Here is a 15,948-nt window from a genome sequence, read left to right as displayed (position 1 = left end):
CTGGTGCCATGGGTGCCACGGGTGCTGTGGGTGCTGGTGCCATGGAGCCCCTTGGGGAGCTCAGGGCTGGATCTTGGGGACTTTGGGGGGGGTGTAAATGGCCAGGGGGAGCTGGACCATGCCAAGCTGTGCCATGCCATGCCGTGCCGTGCCATGCCGTGCCGTGCCATGCCGTGCCGTGCCGTGCCGTGCCGTGCCATACCATGCTGTGCCACGCCCTGCCGTGGCATTTGGTACCATACCATGCCGTGCCGTGCCATGCCATACTGTGCCATGTGGTGCCATGCCATTGCTCTACCACGCCGTGCCACACCGTGCCACGCCATATACCATGCTGTGCCATATGGTGCTGTGCCATGCCATGCCGTGCCATTCAGTGCCGTGCCATTCAGTGCCGTGCCGTGCCGTGCCGTGCCGCACCACGGTGCCACATGAAGCCCAAGGTCCCCAGCCAAGGCTGTCCCCCCCTGATCCCTGGGACCCCCCCAGGCCCGGCTGTGGCCGAGGGGCTCGGAGCCGGGCGCAGCGCCCACCCGGCTGCCTTCGGTGCACCGGCACTGGGTGAGGGTGATGCAAGGAACCCGGTGGCCTCCGGAACGGGGCCACCGCCGCGGGCAGCCCGGCCACGAAGCAGCCGCGGCCGCCTTTGTTCCGCCGGGCTTTTATGGCCACCGCCGCCTGCCCCGGCCTTTGTCCGGGACCGGACTTTCTGCCCCTGCCCCATGACACCGCGGTGGGGCCGGTCTGACCTGCCCGTCCCGTCCCGTCCCATCCTGTTCCGTCTGTCCCCTCTGGTCCTGTCCTGTCCCAGCCTGTCCCATCCCATCCCGTCCTGTCCCGTCCTGTCCCATCCTGTCTTGTCCTGTCCTGTCCCCCCTGGTCCTGTCCCGTCCCATCCCATCCCATCCTGTCCCGTCCCGTCCCGTCCTTTCCCATCCTGTCCTGTCCCATCCCGTCCCATCCCCAGTCCTGGGACAGGATTAGGGTTAGAGTCAGGATTGGGGTTAGATTCAGGGTTAGGGTTAGGGTCAGGGTGTCAGTCAGGGTTAGGGTTATGGTTAGGGTCCGGATGTCAGGGTTAGGGTTAGGGTCAGAGTGTCAGGGTTAGGGTTAGGGTTAGGGTTGGGGTTGGGGTTGGGGTTGGGGTTGGGGTTGAGGTTGGGGTTGGGGTTGGGGTTAGGGTTAGGGCAGGGTTAGGGTTAGGGGTTATTGTTACACGGGGGGGGGGGCAGCTTTAGGGGCAGGCTGGGGTTTAAGGTGAGGATTACGGGGTTTAGGGTTGGGGCATCCCGGCTGCAGGCCCTCCGAGGCCACCCCACTCCCTGTCCGAAGCTGTCCCTGAGCTGTCACCATCCCCTGCCCCACCCCGCCCCGGCGTGGGGCACCCCAGAGAGCACCCATGGGTGCTGCGGGGTTGCATCAGCAGCAGCCACACCGGGGCACCGGGACGGGCGCTGCCACCGCCGTGCCAGGTCCCCTGGCACCAACCACGGCAGCTTCCCACCTCCCATCCCATAATGAGCTCGTGCCACTGGTCCCACACTGGAAAATCACCACCACCCCATAACCCCCCCCCCCCGGGAAAACGCGACGGGGCCGCACTTGGTTCACTTTGGTTTATTTCTTTTCACGATTCCTTTTTCCTTTTTTTTTTTTTTTTTTTTTTTTTTTCTTTCTGTCTTTCTTTCTTTCCTTTTTTTTTTTTTTTGGTTCGTTTCCCCAAAACTTCAAATCCTGGTGCCAACAGCGGCGTCTCGTCTCGAATAAAGGCAAAATTGCTGAAGCCAATCCTGGGGCGCCCACGGCGCCGGGCCAGAGGCGATTTTTTTTGGGGGGTAGGGGGGAGCTGGTGCGTGGCTGCCCCGCACCGAGCAGGCACAAAATAAATATCGCTGGGGCTGGGGAGGGGGAGATACAAAAAAAATGGCCAAAAAAAAAGAAATAAAACAAAAAAATATTCAACCCCAAGAGGAGAACGATGAACCCAAACGGCGACTTTTGCTCGGAGGTCGTGGCTGTTTCGGGACGGGGGGGGGACGGGAGCCGGGGTCCCCGCGGCGAGCTCCGGCAGCGCAGCCCCGCGCCGGGGCTGGCGGGGGCTCTCCCCCCCCCCCCCGGTACACACACATTGAGCCGAATCGGGGGCGCGTGGGGGGCCGGTGGTGTGGGGTGGGGGGGTTTGGGGGGGGGGTTACAGAGCCGGGCAGGCGACCTGGTGCCGGATGCCGTCGTTGCACATGAGGGCAGCCGCCCGCTCGTCGCCGTCGCCGTGCTGGCACTGCATGTAGCTGATGCCGTGGGGCGAGTAGCTGTGGTGGGCGCACACGTTGCAGGCGCGGGTCATGGTGCCCCCCGTGCTGCTCCTGCGGATGGTGGCAGAGGGGAGCACCCCCCCCCCCCCGCCGGGCACCCATCAGCACCCAAAGGTGCCCGGAGGTTCCCGGCAGCGCCCGCTTGCACCCATCAGCACCCACTGGCACCCATCAGCACCCGCTGCTGCTCACCAGGGCTTGTGGCACCCAAAGGTGCCCCCCCATGCTCAGCAGCACCCCCCCCAGCACCCTGCTGGCTGCCATCAGTGCCACCCAAAAGCACCCTTTGGTGCTCGTCGGTGCCCACTGGCACCCATCAGAGCCTGCTGGCACCCACCCGTGCCCCTCAGTCCCCCCCTGTGTCTGGTGGCACCCACAGGTGACCCGTGGTGGCCATCGGTGCCTGGTGGCACCAGCGATGCCCACGGGTCCCCAGCTGCACCCAGCGATGCCCACAGGTCCCCAGCTGCACCCATGGGTCCCAGCAGTCCCCAGCACTTCCCAGTGGCACCCATGGGACCCTGCTGGCGCCCACCCTTGTCCCCGCGCCCCCTCACCTGCAGTCGCTGCAGGTCCGCTGGCACTCCTTGCGGCGGTAGCGGCAGATGAGGGCCCAGATGAGGAGCCCCAGCAGGCTGAGGAGCAGCAGGGAGCCCAGGATGGAGCCCACGATGATCCCCGCCTGCCTTCCGCCTCCTGCCGCGGGAGCACAGCCTGTCACCGCCGGCCTCCCCGCCGGCTGCCCCCACGGCACCGCACCACCCGTGGCACCCCGGTGCGTGGAACCAGCCCCCCCCGGCAGCCCCCCTGCCCGTGTTTTTCCCCCCCCCCCCATGGTGGCACTTACTTGGTGAGAGGCCGAGGTTGATCTGGCACACGGCGTAGCCCACGCGGTTGGTGACGCGGCACTGGTAGACGCCAGCGTGCACCTCGGACAGGCTACGGATCAGAAGGTCGCCAGGAGCACGTCCTGCGGGGGAGACGGCACCTCAGAGCGGGGGAGCAGGGACACGGGGACACGGGGACATGGGGCACGGGGACACGGGTGCACAGGGACACACACAGACAGGGGTACACACGGACACGGACACATGCAGACACGTGTGTACGTGGACGCACACACGGCTGCAGCCAGATACGGGCAGGGTGCACACGGACACAGGCACACAGGGACAGGGAGCACAGGGACACGGGGACACAGGGACACGGCTGCACATGGATGTGGGCACCTGAGGACACCGACACGCATGGACACGGAGCCACAAGGACATGGGAGCACACAGACATGGGCACACGGGTGTTGGAACACACAGGTGTGGGAGCACACGGATGGGGGTGAACATGGGCGCACATGGACATGGCACCCATGCACACGGGCACCCAGACAATCACGTATGTGTGTGGACACCCATGGACATGCGTGCACACGGACACGGGATCACACAAACTCGAGCATCCGTGCTCAGGTGTGCACGCGGCCATGGATGCACACGCACATGGACACGGATGCACACGCACACGGATGGACACGGATGCACACGGACACGGGAGCACACAGACACAGCCATGAGCACCCATGGACGCAGACCCCCAGCCAGACACCCCCTCCCCGACCCACCCAGGACCCCCCCTCCCCACTCAGAGCCCCCAGCACCCACCTTGGATGGTCCGTGGGGCAGGCGGCCCCCGCCGTAGCCGTCGGCCAGCTTGGCCCACTGGTAGGCGAGCGGCGAGGCCCCCCCTCGGCTGTAGCACCGCAGCAGGATGCTGCTCCCCTCGATCAGCTCCCCCTCGGTCCAACACTGCGGGGTGGCCGGCTTCTCTGCGGGGCAAGGGACACCGTCACCGCCGGGAGCACCGGGAGCACCGGGGGGGTCAGGGCTCCCGCCACCGTCGGGGAAGGGTCCGGGGGGCTCACCTTGCACGGTGACGATGACCTCGTGCACCGCCACGGTGTTTTTCTTCACCCGGCACTGGTAGGTGCCGGTGTCGGAGACCTGCAGGTCGGCCAGGCGGATGGAGGCGTCGTGCTGCCCCGGGTCGTTCTGCACGAAGGCCACCCTGTCCTGCAGCCCCGAGCCGCTGCCGTAGTTGACGTGGTGGTCGTGGTAGGACAGGAACTGGGGGGGGGACACGCAGAGGTGAGGATGGGCAGGGGGAACCCCCCGGGGAGGTAGAAAAGGGAGGGAACGGCGCTGCCTGCTCCTGCCCTGCCTGCTCCTGCCCTGCCCTGCCTGCTCCTCGCATGATGCTGCTGCAGCCCTGCCTGTCCTGCCTGGTCCTCCCTGCTCTGCCAGACCCTGCCTGTCCTGCTTGTCCCCGAATGTCCTGCTTGTCCCTGCCTTTCCTGCTTGTCCCTAAATGTTCTGCTTCTTCCTGAATGCCTGCTCCGTCCCTCCATCTTTTTCCATCTTTCCTGCCCCATCTTGCTTTGTCCATCTCTCCTGCTCCATCCTCCAGCTCCATCCCTTCTCCTCCCCTCCTGCCCCATCCCTCCTGCCCTCTGCACCCCCATGGATGGGGGCAGCAGCTGAACAGCCCCACCCGGAGCTGGAGCCCTCCGTGGCCGGGGGTCACTCACCACATTCTCTGGGCCGGTCCGCTCGGGCGTGATCTGGATCCACTCGATCCCCACGCCCTGGGGACCGTTGTCTTCAGGCTCGAGGACGTAGGGGCAGCCCAGCTTCACCGAGTCGCCCTTGGCCAGGTACAGCACCTCCCGGCCCTTGCTGTTGATCCTTACAGCCAGGAGGAGAGCTGGGGAGAGAAAGGCACCGTGGCACCGGGTGGGCAGCGCCTGGGCACCGCGCTCATGCACCCCACGGCACCCCACGGCACCCCACGGCACCCCACGGCACCCCCTGCAGCACCCGACCCAAGGGGGCACGGACCCGTCTGCTGGGGTTTTAACACCCACGGGGGCTGGGTGTCCCAGTGGGACTGAGCACCCACGGGTGCTGGCAGCCTTTGGGGACAAAGTGCCACGGTGGGCTCCGTGCCACCCGCCCTGCCTTCGGACACGGCGTGGCCAAAGGGTGTCAGGACGCATCCGGCTCCTGATGCTGGCGCTCTGCTGCCTGCGGGGTGCACCCGCCCTGGCACCCTTGGGTGCCCCGTGGCCAGGCAGCCTCCCCTCCATCCTGGGTGGCATCTCCGCAGGAGCGCAGGGAGCGGCGGCGCCTACCTGGCATGAGACCCAGGAGCAGGAGCAGGCCGGCGCCGTGCCCTGCCATGACGCTGCAGCCGTGCCGGGCGGTGAGGAGGAGCAGAGGGAGCAGAGGAGGCTCCGAGGCGACGAAGCAGCCCGGCCGTGCGGGGCCGCTTTTACATGCTGGGCCGGGGCGCTCCTCCCTGTGGGGCGGATGCCTTTGGGATGACTGAGTGGCTCCAAGCTGTGCGTGAGCGATGCCGCCCTGCTCCACTCCCTACCTGGTAATTAAGCGCTGCCATGCTACGGGCTCCCATCCAGCCAGAATTGGGCTGGGGGCTGCAGCAGCGGGGGGCTGGGGGCACCGGGATGCTCCAGGGCACCCATTTGGAGGAGCCGGGCAGGGTTTGGGGGCTGTAGACCCACGGTGGCCGGCACCCTGGGGTGGGCGGCTCTGGGATGAGCGTGGCCAGTGGGAAAAATCCACCCGGGGACCCTTCGGGAGCATCCCAAGCGTGGCCGAGCACCGCGACTCCATGGCGATGCCGCCTTGGCCCCATGCAGGTCCCAAAAAGCTTTTGGTGCTAGAGCAGGACTCAGGGCAATTGCAGGAGCTTAAAGGTGTGGTTTGACCATGGGCTTAAGCTCCCGCAGATCCCTCCTCCAGTCCTGCCCCCTCGGTGAGCGGGGACGCCGCGGGCACGCGGGGACCGTGGTGCCCACCGAGACCCCCGCTGGTGCTGGTGGCACTGGGGGGATGCGGTGTCCCAGGCCGCAGATGGGGACATGGGGACATCGGGGCACGGGGACAGCACGGCCAGGCCATGCTCTGTGTGGGGGACGTGCAGCACCGAGCGGGGCGACTTGGGGTGCTGGAGGGGAGGAAGAGCGGGGATGAAGGCTGCTGGGGTCTGAGGACAGGAGCTGGGGACAAGGATGCGCTGCAGGAGGACAGGGGATTTGGGGACAGGGACGCGCTGCAGTGGGGATGGAGGATTGGGGACAGGGATGCTCGGAGGTGGCCAAAGGAGCTGGGGTCAGGGATGCTCTTGAGCAGGAGACAGAGACAGGGACCGGGCTGCTCTGCACTGGGCGCAGGACCTGGGGACTGGGATGCTCCGGAGGTGGCAGAAGCCCCTCGGGGGCTGCTCAGCCCTTTGGGAGCCCCCAAGTTGGGACCATTCTGCACCCACGTCCCCATCCCCTGGCGGGGCTGCTCCGGTCAGTGCCCAGCGCTGCCCCGCGGCACAGCTCGGCCTCCGCCGGTGCTTTCCACCCCGCCACTGCCCCAGCCGGCCCGGCAGCACCTCCCAGCCGGTCCCAAACGCTCCCCGAGGCCACGAGCTGCTCCATTTACTGGCCCCAAACCCGGCTCCCCGCTGCCAGTTAACCCTTGCCGGCCTCGCGCCGCGAATTGCGGGCACGTGCTGTGCCGCGTCTGTGATTTGGGGGCCGCGGCCAAGCCCCGGGGCGACACCGAGGGGGCGAGGGGTTGGGTCCCCGTCCCCCCCCCCTTACTGCCGGGGCTGTCCCCGCTGTGACGGGGCCGTGGCTCACCCGGCTCGGGGCTCGGTGCCGGCGCGGCGCTGGCTCCCCAGCCGGTGACTCCCGCATTCCTCGGAGCCCCGCTCGTGCAGGAAGGGTGGGGAGCCTGCTCCACCCCGGCTGGCCCCCGCCGGTGGTCACGGTCCCCTCGGCGTGGTGGCTTGGAAACCCTTGGGGCTGAGCCTGGCCTAGAACAAGGCTGTGACTCCTTGGCCGAGGCAATGACCGGGAGTGACACGGCCAGAGGTGGCCACCGGGGACGGCGGCGTGGGCAGGAGAGGCTGGCGCTGAGCACCGCGGGTCCTCTCCGTGCCAAAACCCCACGGAACCGGGAGCTTGGTGGCCAGGTCCTGGGGTTGCCCTGCTGTCCCCAAATGGTCTCACAGCCTGGCTCTGTCCCCACCTGGGGACACGGCTGCTGGAGGAGATGGGGAAGGGAGAAGAAGAGGCCACGGCCCCTTCCTGCTCCCTCTTTACCCAGCCCTGGTGCTGGTAAGGGGTGGCACTGGTGCCCCGTGCCATCTCCCTGCCCTGGGCAGTCTCGCCTGTGCCAGCTCTCCTTATTTTTTTCAGCTGCTCGGACAATTAATCAGAGCCACTCCTATGGGATCCCAGCCCTCTGAAGCTGCCAGTCCCTGTCCAAATTTTTTTTTTTTTTTTTGGCTGTTTGTTTTTTTTTTAACGTTTGCATCATGCTCTGTTCTCTTTGTCCCTGCAGAAGGCCACCGCCACAGGGCCTCGCGGTGACACCTCGGTGAGGCAGTGCCACTTCCAGGGTGGATGCAGCAGTGGTGACCGGGATGGCCCCGCACCCACGGGCAGCCAGGGCTGGGCTGCGTGCTGAGAACCAGGCACACGGGGACCCCCTTGAGCCCCCCGGGAAGAGCCCAGGGGCAGGGGACGCTCCTGTCCCCTCCACGGACACGGTCCAACTCCGGCATCCCCCAGCAGGGGTGGGGAGGTGGGCAAGGGGCGATCTCCGTCCCGGGGAGGGGGCAAATCAGCCAAGGGGCATTTGAACCACCCCAGCCCCTGGCTTGCACGTGCGAAGCAAGAGAAGGACGGACGATGCTGGCTGCTCCACAAACACCTTTTTGTAAAAAAAACTCTGCCTAAGCAGACCCCAGCTCCCCCACTGCCGGCGGGGCAGCGCTCTGCTCCTCTCTCTGCTCCTTGCTCTGCTCCTCGCTCTGCTCCCCGTGGGGCTGAGCCTGCCCGGGGGCTGCGCCTGCCCGGTTCAAGGCCCTCCGCTCCACCTGGGCGCAGTACTTCTCGGGGATGCCGGCGGCTCTGCGGAGGAAAGAAAACCTCAGGCACCCCGTGCCACGCCAGGACCACGGCCTCAGAGCAGGGCCCGTCTGGAGGGGACGGAGAGGAGCCAGCGGGGTGGTGGCTCAGGGGGTCGGGACACGGTGGGAAGTCAGAACGGGATTTGGGGACGTGTAGGGAAGCGGGGAGCGAGCAGGCGCTGATGGAGCAGCACCTCAGCTCCTGCATCTTCTTCTCCTTGAGCTCGGTGATGCGCTGGCTGCGCCGCCGGGCCTCCTCCTGCAGCCGCTGGAACTCCTCGAAGGCGGCCGCCCGCTCCTGCGCCCGCCGCTGCCGCCACTCCTGCATCTGGCGCCGGACGTCGCCGGCGTGGGCGCGCTGCAGGGCCGCCTTCCGCGCCGCCTCCGCCTTCTCCTTCTCCATCTGCTCCTGCTGGGCCCTGCGGGTGAGAAGCCCCCTTCCTCCCGTGCTCCGATCGCCCACCCGCGTGGGCTTTTTGGCACCCTCGCCCCCTCGCCGTCACCACCTGAGGATGCGCTCGAACTCGTCGCGGTCCTGCTGCACCTGCACGCCCATGCGGTGCTGCCGCGCGGCGATCTGATCCAGGCGGCTCCGCTTCAGCTGCTCCTCCAGCTCGGCTTTCCGCCGCGCCGCCTCCTTCTCCTTGCGCCTCCACTCCCGCTCGGCCGCCTCCTGGCTGCGCTTGGCCCGCAGCGCGTCCTGCCCAGGGGGGGGACAGCGGTGACATCGGGGGGACCGAAAGCGTTGGGAGGACTCGGCCGCGGTTCTGTTGTTTGCCCCGTGCTGCAGAGCCCTGCTCCCTGCTCCAGGAGCTGCAGGGACCCTGTAGAGCCCCCACCTCCATCTCCAACCTCGCTGCGGTGGTGTTGGGGAAGGGAGGCAGCGCGGCGGCACCCCACACAGCGGCTCACCTGCTCTGCCCGGTGGTCCTGGGCCCTTTCTTGCATGGCCCTCAAGCGCGCCGTCTCCTTCTCCTTCTCCCGACGGATCCTCTCCTGCTCGGCTTCAAACTCGGCCTCCCGCTCCTACTTGGGACACAGCCTCGGGGCAGCTCCTGGGGTGCCCCTACCGAGCCCCTGCCCGTGCCGCGTCCCACTACCATCTTCTGCCTCTGGTACTCGAGTATCTTCTCGTCTGCCAGCCTCTCCTGCCGCAGCTGCTCCTCCTTGTACCTCTGGTTCTCGTCGTTGATGCGTTTGATCTCCGCCTGGATTTTCTTCTGTTGCTCCTGCCTCCGCTCCAAGTCCTGCAAACGGGGCCGAGGGGCTGAGGGGCGGTGGGACCAGAGCCTCCCCTCGGGGGGAGGAGGGCTCCATGGCTTGGGGTTATTTTTGAGGATGTTTCAGCCTCCCCAAGAGACCAGGGCCTTAATTCTGCCGCCTGTTGTCTCCCCACCCCGGGTCTCGACACCCTTCCAGCGAGGTGAGGGATCTCCCTCCAGCCCCCCCCGTGGCCCCCCAGATGCTTTCTGCCCACCGCACCTTCAGGTCCTCCAGCTTCAGCTGCTCCAGGTGCTGCAGCATCTCCCGCGTCTCCTGGTCCCGCTGCTCGGCTCTCAGCGCCCGCTCCTCCGCGTTCTTCTCAATCTGCTTCACCAGCTCCTGCCTCCCCCTGCAAGGAGAGGTCCCCCCCCCCCCAGGCTCAGCCCCGTACCCTGGAACGGTGACACCGGTGTGGATGGCAGGAGGGACCCCCCTGCTCGCCTGATCAGCTCCTGCTTCCTCCGGCGCTCCAGCTCCTCCTGCATCTCGTTGGCCTTCTGCCTCTCCACCTCCATCATCTCGGCCAGCCGCCTCTCCTCCTCCTCCAGCTCCTTTGCCACCAGCTGCTTCTCCAGGATCTGCGTGTCGCGCACCATGTGGCACTTGGCCCCGAGGATCAGCTGCGGGGACAACAGGTCTGCGTGGGACAGACGGACGGAGGGACAGACGGACAGACAGACGGACAGCCATGGACATGGAAGAGGGGATGACCCCGGGCGGCACCACACGGAGCAGGGCGCGGGGCTCGTCCTGGCCGTGCCGTGGGGTGGTTGGGGAGGGTCTGGGGGCACCCCAGCCACCTCTCCACGATGGGTGCGTGCGGTGCTGGGGGCGGACGGGCAGCCCGCGGCCGCACCTCGCTGAACTCCTTGATCTCGTCCTCCTGCTCCATGCGCATCCTGCTCGCCCGCTGCAGCAGGTGCTGGGCCCGCTCCTTCGCCTCCTCCTCCAGGTCGCTCAGTTTGCCCTTCTGCTGCTGCAGCGCGGCTCGCTGCTTCGCCGCTGCCTTGCGCTCGCTCACCGCCTCCTGCGGGGGACAGAGGGGCGAGCTGAGACCGTCCCCCAACTCTCTGGAAGGGGACACCCCCCGACTGGGGTGGGATTGCTTCCCCAGCCACGGGGCAGGCAACTCTGGGGACCCCACTTCTGGGCTGAGGGGGTCAGGGAGAGCTGAGGTTGGCCCCCCCCTGTGTGCCAGTACATGGGTGGCACGGGGTGAGGGCGGTGGTCCCCAAGTGGCTCCGGCTGGGTGCACCCCCCTCTGCCCGCAGCCCTGCCTGCAAGATGGGAAATGCCTACGAGAACGGCTTCCTTCTCCGCCTTGAGGGCCAGCAGCTTGGCCTCGCGCTCCTCCTTGCTCAGGACTCGGGACGCTTCTTTGATCCGCTGGAAATCCTCCTGGCTGATGATGAGGGATGCTGCCGGGTTCTCCACGGGGACGCTGGCGGAGAAGGGCACCGAAAAGGGGTGTCGCTGGCACCGAGCATCCTTCAGCCCCCTCCGTGCCCTCCCGGCCTGGCAGTGGGAGCTGCTCGGGCTGTGCGGGGGCAGGAGTCACCCCCGAGCAATGCAGGAAGCACTCGGGCTGTGGCTTCCCCCGTGGCCCCAGTTCTCCCGGTCAGGGGGGGAAAGAGAGGAACAGAAAGTGCAGTGAAAGCTGCGGCGGTGCGCGGGGAACAGGATGTGCAGCAGGGCAGGGGCCGCCCGGGAAAACACCCAAACCTTCAGCACGTGCCCGCCCTGTCCCCACCAAACAACGCCAGGAATATTTCAGGCCAACCCGACCGGGCTGTCATTTGGGGAAAGTGTCACCGCTGCCCCGACCCCTTTTTCCAGTGGGGCGTCCTGCTCATCCCTGACCGTCGCTGGTCCCGGGCGCTGGCTCGAAGCCTCCGCTTTGGGGAGCAGCAGCTGCCTTTTGGCTGTGTTTGATGACACTCGGCACAGCCTGGGCTTGGCTCCTCTGCCCCAGGAATTCGCCCGGCACGAGAGGAGGAAGCGCCGGGGCCGGGTCCCCTCCCAGCGCTGCCAGGTGCCCCTCCAGCTGCGGAGCAGCCTCACGCAGCGAGCCACGAACCCTGCCCGTGACTCACGCTGTGGCTTAGAGGAAATCGCTGAAGCTCCGGGTGCCCCCATTTCCCCGTGTGTAAAAATGTGGATAATAACACGGGGCTGCTTTCCACGCGAGGGGTAAGGAGTTAATTACGCCGCGCATTACTCAGGTACCATGGTGACGCGTGCGGTGTGGGAGCGTGCATTACCCAAATGCAGGCAGCACTTTGAAGATGCTCAGGACTAAGAATTTAGTCATTATTATTATGTGTCACCTTTCATCCACCCAGCTGAATATGAACAGATACCTGCATAATAATCGCTCGGGAGCTGCATCACAACATCGGATTCCAGGACGCTTGAAAGAATGGGTAATGGCCACAACGGCCCTAATAAATGTAATGACACAGTGACCACTGCTTGAGCTGTCTCACTGTTTGGGTGACCGACCTGAGATGTCTAGGGCCTGATTTTCAGGAATGAAACTGGCACAAAGAGTTTCCAGCAGCTTTGGCTGGAGCTGCGGCCGTGCCACACATCTGGAAACTGGCCCTCGGCTTTGTCAGGTCGACCATAAAAGAACCCGAGCGTGTAAAATTGGGCACCAGCCCCGAGAGCCTGAACCGGTGCCTCTGCACCATCGCAAGCTCCATAAAACCCAAGCCCAAACCGTCTGTGGGGCTGCTGTCACGTTTTATAGGGTGCAAGAGCATTACGCGCTGGTTCAAAACAGGAAGCAAAGGCGAGCGGTGGAGCCAGCCCCAACTGCAGGGGAAATTTCGGAAGGTCAAAATTAGGCTAAATTAGATTTGGCTGGGATAATGGCACTATTCTTGTCCGTGCACTGCAGGCTTTTAACAAGGCGTAGTAATTAAGGCCGGGGTTCTTACAGTTCAGCCTCGCTTATAAAACATCCCTGTGGAGAAACGCACGGCTCCGCGCCGCGCACGGCCAGCGGGGGACACCGCGTCTGTCACAGGGATTTTGGGCACGGGGGGGGGAGAGTTTGGTGTGGGGGGGTGGGTGTCTCACCAGGGGCAGCCCAGGTGACTTACACGAGGTCGCGGACGAAGTCCTTGGTGATGAGGCGGATGGTCTCGGGCTTGTGCTCGCCGGCCGACACCGTTTTCGGGGCGCTCTGCACATCCCGGAGGACGACGATGGGGCTGCCGGGGCGCGACTGCCGCAGGTTCTGCAAGGAAGGACGGCGTTCCCCCCGGCCTGCCTGCCACCAGACCCTGCCTGTCTCTGTCCCCAGCTCCTGGACATGTCCCAACCCCGAGCCAGCACGTCGGGGAGCGCCCCTGATGCAGCCCAGCCCCACCGCCGAGACTTTGGGCAAGGGAGAGGCTTCTGTGCCTCGGCAGCCCCAGCTCTGGGAGCTGAGCGAGGGCACGGGGAGAGGTGAAAACACGCGGGGTGGCTGAGGTTGGAAGGCACCGCGGGGACCACCTGGTCCCAGCGCTGCCCAGCACCGCGTCCGGATGGCTCCTGGAGCAGCCACTGGGTACCGGTGCCAAGGCTCCGTCACCCACCCGGCCCCCCCAGTGCTTCCCGCTGTCTCAGCAGAGCCTCCTGGGCTCTGGGTTTTGCCCAGGGCCTCATGTCCTGCCTCTGGGCACCGCTGGCAGGAGCCCGATGTCCTCTGTACCCCCCAGCAGGGTCCATTGGACACGGGTGGGAGCCCCCCGAGCCTCCTCTCCCCCTGGCCGAGCAGCCCCAGCTCAGAGCCCCGGCTCCTGGGCAGCTCAGGTAGCTCAGGGCATGGCCCTGCTCCGCCATCCTGCCAAGCGCCGTGGGTGATGGCAGGAGCAGGAGGAGCAGAAATGCCCCCAAACTGACCCAAACTCACAGCAGGGTCCCAGAGGGGCCAACTCAAGGTCTGGCTCCGCAGCGTGACCGGAGCCGGTGCCGGCTCCTGGCCACAAAGCAGCCCGAGTGGCACAGGTCCCTTTGCTCGAGCTGACAGTGCCACCTAGTGAGGTGTCACCCATCGCTGGGGTGCTGGGGACCCCGCTCCACCCTTCCCTGAACACGGGTGGGTGCAGAAGCACCCCCAGAGCCAGGCACACGAAGCCCCTCTCCCCGTGCACCACCTCTGGCTGGGGAGGGACGCGGGTACCCGCAGCACGCATGGGTCTGCACGACCTTAAACCCCCCAAAGGGGCTCGACCCCAATTTTCGGAGCAGGAGATGCCTCCTGGAGTGACACAGTGGGGCATACACAAGGAGGGGATGGGTGCAAGGTGCAGCATCCCAAAACCAGACCCGCTCCCGGGAGCACAACTGCGGGCATGGGCTCTGTGCCCAAATCCCCCCCGGGTGTCGGCATCTCGCTGCCAATGTTTATAAAACACCAAAATTCCCATTTTATGGCTCTGATTGCCCCAAGTCCTGGCTCTGCTGCTGCCTGCAAGCGGGGGCACCCACCCGGGTGGGCTCAGCCCCGTGCCAGCCCCAGGAGGGGGGGTCAGCAGCACCCTGACTGCGTGCGCTCGGGTTCCCAGCGGCACCAAGCAGCCTCCCAGCGGGGAGCTGTTGAATTACGGGGTTTGGCCCCGAAACGCCCGTGCCAAGAACGATAACGGCGTCAATCACCGCCACCGGCCCTCTTGGCCTCGGGGCCGGGAGAACTCCTCGGGCGAGGCCGGGGTTGGGCTCGGGGAAGCCACCCCGGGAGCCTCACATTTTTATATCGCCACCCCGTTTTTATATCGCCACCCCGTTTTTATATCGCCACCCGTTTTTATATCGCCCTGAAGCCGCCCGGGGGGGCCGCGGCGCTGCCGTCCTGCCCCACGCCAGCTCCCCCCACGTCACAGCCCGTTTCCTTCCTCTCCCCCGAAAAGCCCCAGGGTTTTGGCAGCCGCGCGGGCTCCGCAGATAAGAGCGGGGCCGGGAAGGAGCGCGGGGCACAAGGCGTGGGCGCCATAAACCCCGGCTGATAAACAACGGGGGAGAGGAGGGGAGGGCGAAGGACACCCCGAAAGCTGCCCCCAGCCCCCCCCCGGTGCAGCTGGGGGTGGGTGGGGGGCGTTTTGCTCCCTGGTGGGGGAAGGGCCCCTGCTTGGCCGTGTTCCCAGCCCGGGGTTTTGTCCCCAAACCAGGGGTTGTGTCCCCAAACCAGTGTTTCTGCCCCCAGCCCCAGGATTTGTGTCCCCAGGGGCTTTGTGTCCCATCCCCAGCCCGGGGCTGTGTCCCCAAACTGGGGGTTGTGTCCCCAGTGTTTTGTCCCCAGCCCCAGGTTGTGTCCCCAAAGTAAGGGTTGTGTCCCCAAAATAGGGTTTGTGTCCCCAAGGGCTGTGTCCCCAAACCCGGAGCTGTGCCCCCAGCCCCCAGCCGTGCCCCCCTCCCGGGGTTGTGCCCCCCCCCCCCCATTTACCCGGCTCTCCCCGAACAGCGTCTCATCCACCTCGGTGCTCCGGGCCCTCCACCGGTACCGGTTGCGGGGCTGGGGGGGGGAGTGGGGTTACCGGGGGGGGCTACCGGGGGGGGGGGGGGTGTCACCGGAGAGGGGTTTACCGGGAGGGAATTACGGGGGGGGGAGTTTACCGAAGAAGGGGTTACCGGGGGGGGGGGGTTTACTGGGGTGGGGGGTACCAGGAGGGGGGTTACGGGGGTGGGGGGTACCGGGGGGGTGTTCCCGGGGGGGTGTTACCGGGGGGGTCCCGGTGCCCCACCCGCGCTCACCATCGCGCTCCGCTCGGCGGCCGCCGGTCGCCCCGGTAACGGCCCCCCCCCGCCCCCCCCCCCGCGTTCTCCCGGTAACGCCGCGCGGGCGGGGCCGAAGCCGGAGCTGGGGGGGGGGGCGGGAGGGGCTGGGGGGGGCGCTCCGGGCATCGGGAGCAGCCTCTGTGGTCATGGGGGGGGGAAATCTCACACCCACGCGCGTTCGTGGGTCGCCGTGTCCCCGCGTGTCCGTCCCCGCGTGTCCTCCCCCCCCCGCGTGTCCCCCTCCCCATTCGTGCCCCCCCCGTGTCCCCTCACCCACCCGTGCCCCGACCCCCCCCCCCGCCCGCGCCCACCCGTGTCCCCCCGCCCCGCGTCCACGCGGCCCCGCCGCGCCAGAATGACGTCAGCGGCGCCTGCCCCGCCCCTCGACCCTAGCCCCGCCCCCTTCTACGTGAGGCCCCGCCCCCCCGCGGCCCCGCCCCTCCACGTGGGTTGGCACCGCCACGTGCTGCGAGGCTTGGGGTGGGGGGGGGCGGCACCGACCCCCGGGCTGGGGTCCCCTCTGCTGCCCCCCCCCCCGGCTTGGGGTCCCCCCCAGCACCCCCTGGGGTTGGGGACCCCCCCCTGCTAATTTCTGGGCTGGCGTCCCCTCTCCTGCCCCCCCCCC

General features: G+C 66.8%; 2 protein-coding genes across 2 annotated transcripts; both read right to left on the bottom strand.

Annotated features, from left to right (window-relative positions):
* Window positions 1–2,191: 2,191 nt before the first annotated feature.
* On the bottom strand, window positions 2,192–5,545 carry VSIG8 (V-set and immunoglobulin domain containing 8; the record flags this gene model as incomplete). The annotated part of the gene is made up of 7 exons (XM_084303413.1): window positions 2,192–2,363; window positions 2,870–3,008; window positions 3,160–3,282; window positions 3,967–4,134; window positions 4,231–4,432; window positions 4,894–5,069; window positions 5,497–5,545. The coding sequence occupies 7 exons, from the start codon at window positions 5,543–5,545 to the stop codon at window positions 2,192–2,194; spliced, it is 1,029 nt and encodes a 342-aa protein (XP_084159539.1).
* Window positions 5,546–8,117: 2,572 nt separating this feature from the next.
* On the bottom strand, window positions 8,118–15,449 carry CFAP45 (cilia and flagella associated protein 45; the record flags this gene model as incomplete). Its single annotated transcript, XM_084303334.1, has 12 exons — window positions 8,118–8,295; window positions 8,489–8,713; window positions 8,801–8,994; window positions 9,207–9,320; window positions 9,395–9,541; window positions 9,777–9,906; window positions 9,999–10,177; window positions 10,414–10,584; window positions 10,857–10,998; window positions 12,665–12,801; window positions 14,992–15,060; window positions 15,300–15,449. 12 exons carry the CDS (start codon window positions 15,447–15,449, stop codon window positions 8,118–8,120), a joined length of 1,836 nt encoding a protein of 611 aa, XP_084159460.1.
* Between the last annotated feature and the right edge of the window lie 499 nt (window positions 15,450–15,948).

The sequence above is a fragment of the Netta rufina genome, assembly GCF_964035555.1.
Source record: "Netta rufina genome assembly, chromosome: 29".
NCBI lineage: Eukaryota > Metazoa > Chordata > Aves > Anseriformes > Anatidae > Netta > Netta rufina.
Note: the sequence above shows the minus strand (reverse complement) of the source record. Positions and strands in the feature narration are given on the sequence as shown.